Source organism: Pieris rapae, chromosome 20, assembly GCF_905147795.1.
Source record: "Pieris rapae chromosome 20, ilPieRapa1.1, whole genome shotgun sequence".
In the NCBI taxonomy this organism is placed as follows: Eukaryota; Metazoa; Arthropoda; class Insecta; order Lepidoptera; family Pieridae; genus Pieris; species Pieris rapae.
The window spans coordinates 6,860,418-6,875,242 of record NC_059528.1 but is presented as its reverse complement, the minus strand read 5'-3'; the positions used below and the strand labels follow the sequence as shown (position 1 = coordinate 6,875,242).

Below are 14,825 nucleotides of genomic sequence, written 5' to 3'. Positions count from 1 at the left end.
ACATGCTGGTTTCTCACTATATTTCCTTCAAATTACGAGCGAGTCTTAATGCGCCTGGGTTCAATCGTCTACCTCAAGGATGAGAGTCGCAGATTAAGCCAATAGTAATATCTTGAATATCAGACCATTAGGGCGGTAACAATGCTTTAAAATAATAATATCCTGTCATGTTTCTGAATCCATTTGTTGCAGAGAGGTGGAAATGGCTCACCAGGTGCTGAGTAAAGACATGTCAGGTCTGGTGGAAGCCATGAGGCTCGCCATTCACTATCACAACACTACGCTGCATCATGAGTACACTAAGTGAGTTTGTTTTTACTTTATGGAAAAATACGTTTGTATTTGTTAACCTTTTTAAGAAAACATGAACCATAGACAACATATTTAGTCGCTAAAAAAGATCGTTGTTTAAAGAAATTTACTTTAAATGTTTAAAAGCTATGTTAGTAAAAGACAATACTAAGATCTTTGTTAACAGTAAGTAAATATGCTTAAAAATAGGCCAAAGTTGACGCAACACACAAGTTACTTTTATTTCATCATAATCTTAATTTTATGTTTACAAAACTGTTTAAGCAATTTGGCAAATATAAATTCTCATATTTCCCATCCCAGAAGCATGTTAGCAGCCGCCCACGTTCTCGCAATGGATGCGAAGAACCTTCTAGACGTCGTCGATTGCATTCGCGAGAGATACCCTCACATCGACTGGCGAGCCGCCCTCTCGGAGGCCGACCTATCTCCCACCATCCACAGCCCACAAAACCAAACTCTCACACAGAACAACCAGTGCCAAACGCTGATCCCGCAAAACCCAGTTCTCAGCACTCAATCGTCCATCCAAGAGGACCCCAAACCGGACTTCAAAGTCAACCAGCCAGTGACGACCGTACCCACCATACCCACAGAGCACCAGAGAGAACATAACTCTCTGCCTGTCACATCCAATCGAGTGTCTACCCTCATACACAACTACAATTTGTATGGAAACGTCCGCGAACCACACATTTACGGCAACGAGGTGCATTCCCAATCGATCGACGATTCCAAAATCGACACGGCCCCGATCGAATCGGTCAAGAGTCGAGTCCAAGCGATCTCTGGGAAGATCGACTCGCCGCCGATCTATTCGATTAGCAAGAAAATGGTTCCGATAGATCAGAATCACGATCAAGGCTAAATCAGAGGAATTATCACCCGTCCATTGATTTTACGTGTCGCTGATGGCTATGATGGTGACGGTACTTATTTGCATTTATTGTGTTCGAAGTTTGCGAAGCTTGTAGTGCGAAAAGACAATCTATCGATTGCTCAATATCTAGCGATTAGATGTCGTGATAATTTTTACCAAGCGTATTGCGTTTATACGTACTCGTACGCGTACTCATACGCGTACTCATACGTTGATTGTGTAATTTAAAAAACTTTTTTAACATAACCGTAACAATTTTCATTGACAAACTTTTATATTATTTCATCAGAATTGAAAGCCTTTGGCAAGAAAATTTTAAACATAGCATTCATATCACATTTGTAGTTGGGCATAGTTATTTTGTTTTGTAGAAAGACTACCTACTGCTTTGGCATCGATATGAAGTATTTTTGAAAATTTTCTTGCACAAATTTAATCTTCGATATGTCATTTAAAATTTGTAACCTTTTTTAATACTTTTCTACTTACAATCCATCATTTAAGACAATTGCATCAAACATAATATTAATTATGAAAATACTCTATGAGTAAGTAAAACGCAAATGCTTGGTTAAAGTTAACTACATATTAGATAACATTCATCACCATTTCTTTGTGTCTATAATCATATATGTCGCATATACCGAAGTCTGCTTTTTCCACCAATTTTTATTAGGTGAGTTTGTTTATCATTTAAAATTATACATTTGACACGTGCACATACTATCGTATCCCTAATTTTGCATTCAAAACTGTCTATAACCTGAGGTAAAGAAGTTGCAATCTTATAAGAGATTGTTTTTTTGTATCAAAATTGTACCAGACAAAATACATATTTGCTAGCTTTACGTGATCCATTTTGCATACGGGATGCTTACGTTAGCATCCGCTAGTATTTGTTTACTTTTGCGGATTTTTTATATTTTTTTAATGGATTTTACTGAGGTATATGCGAGATTGACATATCGCATTGTTGTGCTTCAAATTTTATAATGTTGCTTCTCGTAAGATTACATATCCAATAACATTTTTTTAATTATCAAAAGCACATTCCTCGAACACCTTACAATATAAGTTTTGTATTTACCTTATATATTGTATACAGTGGCGCAACACTCCGCTAGAAAACTTGGTGAAATATGACTTTAGTCTTGTGACAGCTGTCATCGAGAACACAGGCTGAAATTTTTTAATAATACAGTTTTTGTTTATGCTTAACCATAATCAAAAAATATAGACATTCATGTTTTCATATATTTCATTCTCATAGTTTTTCTAGTGGTTAGGTGCTTCCTAGCGCCCGAATTACGTCACTGATTATATATTTTTGCGATATATTATCGTTTTTATACAAAACAAAATGATATCTTCCGTGGCAAACAATAATTTTTATATAATTGTTTAATCGAAGTATTATAGAATATATTTTATGACAGTGTCACAAGTTCGCATTTAGTTCAGATTACGCAGTATTCGATGTCTACTAACATTTTTTTGTAAAAATGTACAAATAATGTCCATATTATTTTACCTATTATCCAAAGTTTATTATAAGCTAAGATCTCATACGGAATTTGTAGCGATAAATATAAGTTGTGTAATTAGAATTTTATTTATTTTCTTCGATTTTTATGTAAAGTTGATTTATTGTTTAGCAGGATTTCATTCCAAAGTACGATAGTAAGCGTAGTGAATGTATGCAATAATAGTTGTGGGCTGCCCGAGATTATACAGATATATCATGTGAACTGGGTTTTGTTTATGCATTAAACTGAATAAAGGACAAACCATAATACTTGTTTTATTTCATCTTTATTGATTACCTTTCCCACTCATGTCAAGCGGGAAAATACCTCTCAAAAAAGCATAATATGATCCCCGACACCCAATATTATATCATTCAAGTGCGAGTAGGAACGACTTGTATGTTGTAATATAAACCTAATACATAGTATAACACTGCCATATATAATATATGACCACCGCTACAATTATTTATAATAGCTACCTTGTTTATGGTTGTGGACATGTTCCCTTGCACACAACGCTTTTATACATATTTTAGAAGTAAAACTTTAGGCGCATGTGGGTAATTGTTTACGGAACGTCACGAACATGTGCAGCGTTATTGTCGAAGGATAGGGAGAGAGCGATTAAGACCGGTAGTAAGAAAGTGAGACAGACAAAAAATACACACTATTGGTCGATATATCCGTTTAGAAGTTACATAATAGAACTTTAGATGGAAATTCTATCGCATAACGTCTTATGAAGTAAACGCAGATTTTTTATTTATTCATTAACATATAGTGTGTAAACAGTGTAAATATAGATATACAAATACATGGAGTGATCATCTAGTGGTACATCTATAAGGGCTTTTACCTTAGTAATAATTTACAAAGAAGTTTCACTTCTTAGATGTAGACTTTGTATTTTAAACCAAACACAACTGAAATCACTATAGCACATGTAGTGTTTATATAACGGTATGTTATATCCGGCTTGTTTATTACTGTTTTGTCTATGAATATCTTTCAATCAAAATAATTTATGCGAAGGACTTTCTAATATTGCCGCCGACATATTGTACAGCGTACGCGTAGCTTGAAAGATTTTATTTATTTATGCGACTGAGAAGTTTTTGCGGCCTTTGTCTCAATATTATTGTCATGTCCTAGATTACATTCATGATCCAACAATTTCGTTAAAATGCACGATAAATTTTTGAGCACAAAATTATACTTACACCAATCCAGTTCGCAGACTCTGACCAACAGTAGGAATCGATTACCATAACTATACCTAATATTGAAGTTTGCTACACCGAATCACTACATACTATAAAACAAAGTCGCTTTCTCTGTCCCTATGTCCCTTTGTATGCTTAAATCTTTGAAACTACGCAACGGATTTTAATGCGTTTTTTTTTAATAGATAGAGTGATTCAAGAGGAAGGTTTATATGTATAATAACACCCATTGAATAGTAGAGAAGTACTGTTATTTTTGAGGTTTCTAATGTGATGTCGTAAATAATTACATTTTTTCCGCTTACATTGCAAACGCAGGCTGAAAATAATGTACTAAGTATTGTACACATTGAAAAGGTCTACAGAAAAGTCCATGATGGTTTATGTCTATCTCTTATGGATAAACCACAATAACTTTTTTTTGTCATTTACTTTTAGACAAATAATGGCTAATTTTCGAAGCGATTTTAACCAATACAGCATTAATCCTTAACCAATTAAATACCTTGAATACATTGTTCATTTAATACAGCCCATTACAGCTTATTTAGCCGCGATCGAACGCGTATATTATCGGAGCTTCCCAGCGACGGAAATACCAATACATACCTAATAAAAACCTGCTTTTCATCAGCATTGCACCCGTGCGAAGCTGGTCACTAGTGTATAATAAAAGTGGAAAACCATCAGCAATATTTGACTTCTGTCTTCAAAAAATCAGAAAACTGTCATACAAAACATAATATTCTTTTTAATATCTTTTTTATCCTTTATTTTACAAAATTATATAATATATCATAATATGCTACTTAGAAAATCGCTGTGGTTTTTATTAATGTAACCTTCTATTTCTTGTTTAGGAGCGCGACAAATGCATGTAAAAGTAGTTTTTTAATGTAGAGTTTATGTTGGTTAGTGTTAGGCTATCTATTATCTAATTAAGAAAGGATGATGACCCATCCCTGCAAGTACTGGACCCGATCTTCCCTAGCTATTTGTAAATGCGTATGGCCCGGTCTGTGAAAGATGCTTGCTGTTTCAAGCATCCTCTGCAACAATGGGCGTGAGGAGGCGGACGCAACCGCCGCATCGCATGTCAGGAAGCGGATAAGGCTCTGCTGTTACCGCATTAGGCGACTGTTGGTGGCGCCTTGAGGTTTAAGCTGGTATCTATTATTTTATTGGGTAGACTATTTATTAGCCGCGCTAGCAAATACCGCAACGTTCTCTCGCCATATACGTTGTTTGCTCTCGTTCTGTTTGTACGTCGTGGTAGTGTGCTCGATTAATCTATGAGGTAGCAAATAAAATTCGGTATCCAAATTTGCCGCCCTAGGCTCCAGCCTACTCAGTCTGCTGGTAAATCCACTGGAAATAGCGAGTAATAGAATCCGATATTATTGGTTAAGAACGGCAGGAAAAACTTGCCGAGGTAAACTCTCCCTTAATAAAAAAAGGCTATTTCTACAAAATTGTGTGTGTGTATAGGATATATAGTTAAAATTATGCTAGTTTAAACTTGACCACTGGGTCATAAAATTACTACTAGGTGGGTTCATTCAGATCATTCGAATTTCATTTAATCAATTTACTTGCCCGCTCTACGCCTTTGACTTGCGAACTGGTAGTAAATGTAAATTTACAATTTATATATTTTTTTGACGTTATGTACGTCAAAAAAATATATAAGTGTACTTATTTACCTATATGAATAAAAATCTTTTGATTGATTGATTAGTTGGTTTGGTTGGGTTGGATATATCGACATACCATTGATGTCAACAGCGGAACTTATGTTTCAAATGAAAAGAAATAATATTTATTTGCAAAACATACAAATGATAAAAACAATTTAATCCAGGGAAATTCTTATCATAACTTATTGAATTATACAATGTCCACAGATTACTCAATAGGAAAATGCAATTATAGTGAAATATATATTTGCAAGTATCAAACATAAATAATGTTGTTAATTATTCATATATTATACCACAAAATATTTGAAGGGCCTTTTGAAATAGAACCAGTTTGCATATCGCTGATTTTCGAGAATCACAAATTTACTATAGGTGCTAATTTAGCGTTTTAATATCGAACTATTGCCATACTTAAAAAAATTATTGAACAAATCAGCGGTATACAAAATGAAATGGTTGTTTAACATTTTTCTCGCAAAATCTTGCCAAATTACATGCTGTGATTAATTATTGTTAGATCACGAGACGAATCGTCTACACTTCCGTCATTGTTCATCTGTTTATGAATTCATATTAAAATTAATTTGACTTATCCATCGGCCACACTTTCATATTAGCTAAGTTATTACGACAAATAAAATTTTAAACAAAAAAACAGGCTTCCAAAACCTCAATTGTCTGAAATGACTCTTGACATATCGTTTTGTAAAACGTATTTGAAATCTTATTATTAAAGCAAACACTTTATTTTGGTATTAGAAGCGCGATTAAACAATTTTTATATTTTATACAAATCAAAAACACTTCACATCAATGTCAATGTCAATCTTCATACATATGACACATGTCGATTTAAAGCGGCAAACCCTTAAAAATTAAAGCCATTTTTAGAAAACATGTACAATGTACAAATTCAACTAGATCCAGGCTATTCCAAACCTTTGGATAGCCGTAGATGTTCTTACTTGAAGTTTCGTTACTACTTAAAAAAATTACAGTAAAAATACTCATAAGAGTGTTAAATTCTGTGGCTAAATCGTAAAAAAATAATTTTGAAAAACAGCAGAGGGTGCTCGTTTTAAGACTAAAAATTCACAAAGACGCGTATGTATCTTAAGTCTTGTAACACATTACCCCATTGTATGATAGAACCTCTGTAGACAATAGTTTTAAAATTAAAAATAAAATGCGCCTTCGTGGCAATGTAGAAGATTTTGGCTGCAATATATTTAAACAGTTGTCTACTATTCAGATGAACAAGTCTACAAGCACCCAAATACAGTATCTGCACCGACTCGCTTAACACTTAGAGTCTCATCATGTTACCTAAATTAATGCTAAATGATAATAGAGGGCACTACCAGTATTCATAAATCAATTCCAATTCATATCGTGTCCTGTATCCTGTTAATCAAATATGGCAAATTTTCTTTTCTATTTTTTCTTCTTTCTCATTCAAGTATAATGTAAGCACAATATGGTGGGTTATTGATTTCCTTATTTCGGGATTACGGGAAACAATAATTGTTTACTTTTTTACATAAATTACCCACGCATGCTTGTCTATGCTTGAAATGAAATGTATTATCAAGGATTCCTACAAAAAATTTAATATGTTTATGTACTATTATTTTTAAAGAGGTTTGCTTACTTTTGCTGACAAGAGGATAGGGATGAATAAATTGCAGTTAATCTTACTACATAATACTTGAACAGCCGTAAACCGAGAAATATAATTATTCCTGTTTTGCCATATTTGTTTAGAATATGGAATTGAGGTTAATATATGTGTCTAATACCAGTGTAGACTGCCAAACAGTATGTTATTCATATCAAACATAACGACAACTACAATATAAACTGGCATGGTTGACACATTCTCACATCTGGATATGTGGCTCTGTTTTAGCTTAACTCTAAGCGCAAGTAATTTAGTGCATGCCAATTCAAATTAACAATCGAGGAAGTTTGCAGCCATAAGGAGTTCCAGGGCAATCTCTGGTGCAATAGGGAACTCTGGTATCTCCGTTGAAGAGTTTGTATAGCGCACTTTGTATGTAAAGTACATACATACTTTTTGCAACACATGTGATCTGAAATTGGGACATCAAGATATATATCATTCAAAATATTTTTTAATATCATATAGTTAATATAAAATACAGAATATATTTTATTTTTTAGAAATATGATAACAAAAAGCATGGAATGGTTTAGTTATATTCAAAAGAGGGATGAAAATCTTTCTTTTTTTGTTTGTATACAAATAAAGACAAAGACTTACGGTATTTCTCTAAAGTTAACTTCGTTTGCCTCATTCTCAGCAAACTGTCCTGGACCACTAAGCATGGCCTTGATTGTTCCAGATGTAAGCGCATGCTCCCGTTTTACAATAAATTCATGACCATCAGATGATACCAACTTTACATACATTGCATCTGGACCCTCACAACCACCATACACTTTTTCTTCTGATGCCACTGTGAATGTAACACAAATTAATGAAAATTTAAGGACTGCTAGGGAAGATTATTTTATAAATATCCAAGTTAGATATATATATACTATGTCTAAGTGGAAGCAACTTTACCAGAGCCAAATCCTGTGGCAGCGCTTCCAGAACGCTGTTCTTCAGCAACACTAGTTGCAGATGCTCCGCCTGAGGCTGGAGCTGATCCAACATTAGCTTCAGACATTTTGATATTCTGCAACATTGATTAAGGCTGCTAATAAAAAAGAGTTGTGGAATAAGGCGGAAGACGGGGTGAATATTAGGTAAGTAAATATTACATTTATTTCGTTACAAGCACTACCTTAACTTTATAAACAATAATAATGTATTGTAATGGTTCAATGACTAACAGAAAATAATGTACAAATAGTAATCGAAAATTTTCCTACCTGTATTATTTATTTGCTGATCCCAAATAATATGTTGCGTAATAGTTGAGACTTAAAGTAAAACTTAAATCGTTAATTTCTTAAAAATGTAAAATAATCTAAATTATCAAGTAGGTTAGAAAATCAGATTCAAAGTTGACATTTCGATCATAATTTTTTTTTAATTTTAGTGACTGACACATGACAGTGTCACTAAAATAGATAGATAGCAATAGATTGTAGATAAAAAAGGATTTAAGTAAACTTAAAATAGCGGTGAATCATCGCAGTATTAACAGTCTATAGTCATATATTTTTTGAAACGGTAACATCTGATTATCCTGTCGTCATTCGGCGGATTTTTTTTTCAGTTTTGACATAGGTAGTGATGGATCTTGCTTTTTGGCTTTAGTCTAATAATCCATTATTTTGACATTTCTTGTCAACCGCTACGTATTTTTGTAGAAAAAATCGAATTTCCTGGTTTATCATTCCATTTCTGCTTTCTTCATCTAAAAAGCAGTGAACTGGGTTGAATAAAAAGTTGTGTACATTACAAAACAAGGATGCAGTCCAGAAATTCCGCGAGAACCATGTGACACGAATACGAAAAAGGGCTTCCAGATCGTCAATGTGACAGAAATGTTTTCTGCCATCGCGACGAGCCAATGCTATTGGGGAGCCGCAACGAAATCGACGCGTGATAAACGAACGGCGATATAGAGAAGCGCGTCAAAGATGAGCGCGAGATGGCCAGTCCACCACCGAACCCAAAAGACGAGGCGGGTGGCTCCAAGTTTACGGAGGAGAAGGCAAGTCATGAGGCCACCGCGCAGAAGAGCTTCATAGCACCGCCCGCCTCTGAGCTGCCTTCAAAGCTGGTATACGTCGCGCGTGGTGGAAGTGGCCGCAGTGTCAAGCACACGTTCCGCACTGTTAAGGTAGCACGACGAGTGCCAACGCTGCCGCCCAAGAAGATCGAGGCGGCGGGCGGCGATAGCGGCTCAAACGAGGCCGGTCCTAGCCGCCCGCGCCGCGATAAAAGCAAGCGACACGGCTGCACTATTTGTGAAAAACGATTCTCCAGCCCCGGCAAGCTCAGCCAACACATCCTGTCTCATACTGGTGAGTTACCTTTTTCTTGCGACCTTTGTGATAAACGCTTCAATTCAAAATTTAAACTGGTTCGCCACAACCTAATACACAGTGAAGCTAGAGCCTTTGCATGTACAGTTTGTGGCAAAACTTTTAATCGCAAAGATCATCTTACAAACCATGTCAGGGTGCACAACCCTGTTAAAAACCTTTATATATGTGACAAGCCAGATTGTAAGAAATCATACACATCTCAGCTTAGTTATCGTAAGCATGCAGCTCTTCATTCTGCTGAAGAAGGGAATCTGCAATGTAAGATCTGTGACGAAGTGTTCAGTACGCAACAAGATATTGTGTATCATCTGAAAGTCCATACTGGGAGTCGTACTGTGAAAAGTGAGACAGACAAAAAGTATACTTGTGATCATTGCGATAGAAGATTCTTTACTGCAAAAGATGTTCGTAGGCATAATGTAGTACACACTGGAAGACGAGATTTCTTATGTCCCTACTGTCCTCAGAAGTTTGGCCGGAAAGATCATTTAGTTCGACATGTAAAAAATGCTCATCCAGAGGAATCATGGAAGTCAGCCGCAGTTGGTACATCTCGGGATTCTCTACCAGATATCTCTACTTTTGAGGAAACTTTCACTGATTATCCAATTCCTAGAACTGGGTTTGAGCTCTGGAAAGCACCTTCACCAAAAGAAGAGGCAGATGGTAGAACAAGTGTGCCTGCCTGTGATATAATTGTTGAAATACCTGAGTTAGATATTAAAGTGGAACCAGAATTAGATATAAAGATAGAGGAGCCACCTTCACCTGCAGAAATACTTGAATATCCTGTAGTTTATGTTGTACCCCCACCATTTTCCCCTACGCCAACAAACTTGCCATTTATAACAACACAGCAGTTGAGTGATGTTGATGTGCATTTTGGTTCTGGTAATGTAGAGTCTCTATTGTTAGACCCAGGGGAAGGACCATCAGGTTTATCAAGAGAAATGTTAGGTTTACTTGAAGAGAATGAGCCTAGCTACTCTGGTGAAGATAGTAGAAATCAGCAAAGATTGCCAGCTTTTACTCAAGCATTTCAGACTGCTCAAAGTCCGAAACCACCGCCCCCACCACCCCCTCCTCATTAGACAGTAATTGACTAGCATTTATAACTGAGCTACCTCACTAGGTAACATTGTAATAGTCTAAATGATTTTAATATTCTCTTAGGGCGACAGTGTCGTCACTTCAGGTATACCAAAATGTTTCCGAATTCTACATGAATATGTAATCTAGTCATGTATGTACTTTCGGATTGTAAATTATTTTTAGTGTACATGTTTGACATTTGAGTATAAATGGGACCAACTTTGAGAGCCTCGTAATGAAATAGTTAATGGAGTAACTATTCATTTGTAAAAGTATTAAGCTGAACAGGATCTGCAAGAAGACATACAGCTCTTGAAAGCAGTGGATTGTATTATATGTTTGAGTGGTTCACTGTTTTCTACGCGAGAATTATACTGAGAGCTTATGTCTTTTGTTTAGAATGTTTAAAAAGGTGTCAACATCAGATCTGTCTATAAATGATTGCTGTATCATGTTGTGTCCAGAGTAACTGCTTGTCTATCTAAAGAATCTTTGATTAACCAACTACATGTTTACAACAAAAAATGGATCATTAAAATATTATGAGTTAATTATCCACATTTATAGAAATATTTTACATAGACAATGATTGCGATTTCAGTGTATGGTTAATCTATTCTTTATCGTAGATTTAATACTGAAAACTGTTATTTTTTTTCAATAGTGCTGAAGTCTGAACCAGATATCATACCTTAGAGGCATTCGCTTCCTTATACAGCTTTTTTGGTCTGAAATGTTTCAATATAAGTAATGTGCCAAAACTCATGTGTATTTGTAATTTCATTATAAGCAATATTTTGTGTGGCCTTACAAAAAACTATTGAATTTTCTCTTTATAAAGTGTTCATTATTAATTTGTTTAAGACATTGGCATGATGTATCTATATTGTACCAAAATGTTAGGTAGGAAAAACCTTTTGATGAAAATGTCTCGTTTATCTGTGTACATTGAAGTAGTACATATGATGTAATAGGTGCCTTGAATTCATTGAAAAATATTTTAAAAACTTAATCTACTTTTTAATTTTAGTTGTGCTAAATTTTATTTTGTTATTAAGGATCCAAGTACAACAGTTCAGATGGAACAAAATTTAATTTTTAAATATTAATCTTATGAGAACTACAGTTTCAATTAGTATGGCTTCAAATGAGAGATCAAATGTTGTACACGCTTTATTATTGAATATGTAAATAATTCTAATTGTTTAGGATAATAGGACTGTAAAAAATTAAATCTACCTCAATTACAACTTATTCTTACGTTAAGAAATTTATTAATACTTAGGTTAGTGAGAATAGAATTTTTCTATGAGAAATACATGCAAAGGGCTGGTTGGCATACGTATTGTGTTTATATTAGTGTGTGTTGAAAAATCGTTATACTTTAAGTATATATCGCTTTGTATATTAATTAAGAATAGCTGTCGTTTTATATTTGATAAAAAGAACAATACATGTCCCGTTCAGAAGGGGATTAAAAAAAATTATAACAAATTTAAAAATATCATCTTCATCTACATATAAAATCATGTATGCATATATAGATTATAGATCAAGAATCTTCATACAATAGCTATAGTGAAAAAAACAAGGTTTATTTACTTATATGATAGACTTTTAATTTAATTTCGACCACCAGTCTTCAAGCCCGTTCACTAGTCAATACACATAACTATTTTTAACAGTGGAATTGCTATTTAACATGTATTTAAAAACAAATTACAATTTTAAAATCGTCTTATTCGTGTGTGTTCCAGAAAGATTTTTTTACTGATACGAGTTGCGATATTGATTGAATTTAACAAACGGTTAGAAAATGATTTAATCGCCGCCAAATTTGTAGTAAAAGCCGTCTCTATATACATATTATGATATCAATGTTTTCTATTATAAATGTTAATTTATTACCTAAAATGTAATAAATAGTATTTAAAATGTAAGTATCCACTTATTATTTAGTTGCACTAAAAGTGTTCATTATTCCCCTATTCAAGTTTATTATGCATAATTTTGTTATATTATTTTTTCCAGTTTTTTTATGACTTGAGTGTAACTCGATTTTATATTATATATTTTCTAATACATGTTGTGCAAAGCCAAAAAATGAAATAATTTTATTTTTGTTTACAAATAAGTGTTCGAATATTTTATTTATGTAGGTACATACGTAAGATTATATGCAACGAATGTGCTACGAGCAATAAGTATTGAAGCCGCGAAGAAAAAAAAAGTGAAATTTATGTATCGGGATATTCAAAGAATCTTATTTTTTAACTCGTAGTAGGATGTTTAATCCATAGATATACGTAACTTGGTACATAATAGGGGCCTTATTAAATTAGTTGGAGTGTATACAAAAAAATATTTTTTAGATTTCTACAAGATTTTTTAATAAAGTGATCTATTTTTGTTACGCTTTTTCGAGCAATAAGGCATTTTTATCGAACATTTAAAATTTTACAAGATTGTCTGCCTACGAAGTTAGATACAGTTTTGGTCGTATTTATGGAAAATATCTTGATGCATTTATCGCAAATATAGTGACGTTAAAATTGTATTTAAGTTCAATGAATGAAAATAAAAATGATAATGATTTGAATCATGTGAAACCAGTTTTCCTTTAATTCATGTAAAACAGTATGTAACATGATAATAGTTTGCCAGTCCGCAAGAATGAATTCATTGATAACTGGAATTTATTCGAGTTTTTTATGAGTCTGTTAACTTAGTGTCAGACGCCGGGGCGCTTTGCGACATAAAACCTTTTTTGTTTTCCTTACTTAAAATGTATCATTTTTTTTCTCAATGTTCCAAATTTAAAAAATTAAAACTCTGTTTGCCCCCGGTTTAAGTATTGTATTCTTGAGGACTGTTTCATTCAAACAATTGTTATAAATGAGAATTGTACCTGGTATAATAATAATTGTATAGCATTTTCATTGAAATAAATTTTGGACATCACATTTTGTTTAATTTACCTATAGATAAGCGTGGACCGAATCAATGACGTAGTTTTTTATAATCAGGCCAATGAACCCTAGTTTATTTGATATTAACAGAAACTGTTTTTGCATATCACATAGTAACTTGCCCGCGACTCGCGCGAATTTGCGCACACAAGATAATTTTAGGACATGTTTAGAAGATTTTTATTTGCCTAATTACTTTATAAAATATATACGAATTTATTAATAGGAGTACCGTTGCAGCTAGGAATCCATTACGAACCTGCTGCTAAGTTTCATAATACGAGAGCAGAATACGAAATTCCACACCAATTTTTTCTGCACAACCCCACTATGTAACCAGCTCCCATTGAAGTATTCTGTTTCTCTAAGGGTTCTTTAAGAAAAGAGCTTATCATTTTTTAAAGGCAGCAACGTACTTGCGAGCCTTCTAGCGTTAGTGTCCATGGGTGGCAGAATCATTTAACATCCCTTGCTTGATAATTGTCTATATAATCATAAATGTCTAGCCAACTATCGAATATCTGGAGTTTTGTTAGTGATGTAAACAATGTTTAATGTATTTATAACCGTCTCCAACAGGGTATTGTACATTTATTTACCCATTACTCCGGAATAGTGATTAAAATCAGAGTAGTAGTTAAAACTTGTCTAGGTAAAGGTAACCAACTCTATCAGAGAGAAGTATCTAGAGCCTGTATCTGTTCCTAAGCGTTGACATACCGTCATATCCTATATAGTATATGCCTTTATAGCGTGGGAGAGTATTCAGATAAACAACTACAATTATAACTAACGGTTATTATTTTAAGGGCCTGTTTCACAATGTCCGGATAAGTTCCAAATAAGCTATTTACTACTTATTGGTAGGATAAACTAGTGTTTGTTTCGTTTCACGACTGTCAGATAGCGTTATTCGTCATGAAACGCGAAGTTTCTTATTCGGAACTTAAATCTTTCAAATAATTTATGTGTTGCATAGCTATTTGGTACTTTTACCAAACATTGTGATACAGACCCTAAGTCCAGGACATAGATTCAGAAATCTGTCACAGAACTGTCAACTTTTTTAATATTTAACATACATAAAGCAG

The 14,825-nt window shown here is 33.9% G+C and overlaps 3 protein-coding genes across 11 annotated transcripts in view; 2 read left to right on the top strand and 1 right to left on the bottom strand.

Moving 5' to 3' along the window:
* LOC110995965 (focal adhesion kinase 1) overlaps window positions 1–2,985 on the top strand; it is a 106,827-nt gene extending 103,842 nt beyond the window's left edge. For all 9 annotated transcript variants that reach the window (XM_045632521.1, XM_045632519.1, XM_045632518.1 and 6 more), the window contains 2 exons: window positions 193–303; window positions 616–2,985. In XM_045632521.1, coding sequence (XP_045488477.1) covers window positions 193–303; window positions 616–1,180 — 676 coding nt within the window. In that variant the 3' untranslated portion in view covers window positions 1,181–2,985. The remainder of the gene's footprint in view (window positions 1–192; window positions 304–615) is intronic.
* A 2,762-nt stretch (window positions 2,986–5,747) lies between these two features.
* Window positions 5,748–8,701, bottom strand: LOC110995950 (elongin-C). The gene is made up of 4 exons (XM_022263398.2): window positions 8,546–8,701; window positions 8,235–8,349; window positions 7,929–8,124; window positions 5,748–7,737 (listed from the first exon to the last, which is right to left on the bottom strand). The coding sequence occupies exons 2-4, from the start codon at window positions 8,338–8,340 to the stop codon at window positions 7,596–7,598; spliced, it is 444 nt and encodes a 147-aa protein (XP_022119090.1). The 5' UTR covers window positions 8,341–8,349; window positions 8,546–8,701; the 3' UTR covers window positions 5,748–7,595.
* Window positions 8,702–8,891: 190 nt separating this feature from the next.
* LOC110995963 (zinc finger protein PLAGL1-like) lies at window positions 8,892–13,726 on the top strand. The gene has a single exon (XM_022263420.2). The coding sequence runs from the start codon at window positions 9,274–9,276 to the stop codon at window positions 10,762–10,764; it is 1,491 nt and encodes a 496-aa protein (XP_022119112.1). The 5' UTR covers window positions 8,892–9,273; the 3' UTR covers window positions 10,765–13,726.
* Window positions 13,727–14,825: the final 1,099 nt, after the last annotated feature.

What these genes read in the sequence shown, in the direction of transcription:
- LOC110995950 (XM_022263398.2), bottom strand. Translation starts at nt 8,340, where the DNA reads ATGTCTGAAGCTAATGTTGGATCAGCTCCAGCCTCAGGCGGAGCATCT. An exon ending in TGCCACAGGATTTGGCTCTG is followed by an intron (nt 8,125 to 8,234) that starts GTAAAGTTGCTT and finishes TTACATTCACAG; the next exon opens with TGGCATCAGAAGAAAAAGTG. An exon ending in GTTAACTTTAGAGAAATACC is followed by an intron (nt 7,738 to 7,928) that starts GTAAGTCTTTGT and finishes TCCCAATTTCAG; the next exon opens with ATCACATGTGTTGCAAAAAG.
- LOC110995963 (XM_022263420.2), top strand. Translation starts at nt 9,274, where the DNA reads ATGGCCAGTCCACCACCGAACCCAAAAGACGAGGCGGGTGGCTCCAAG.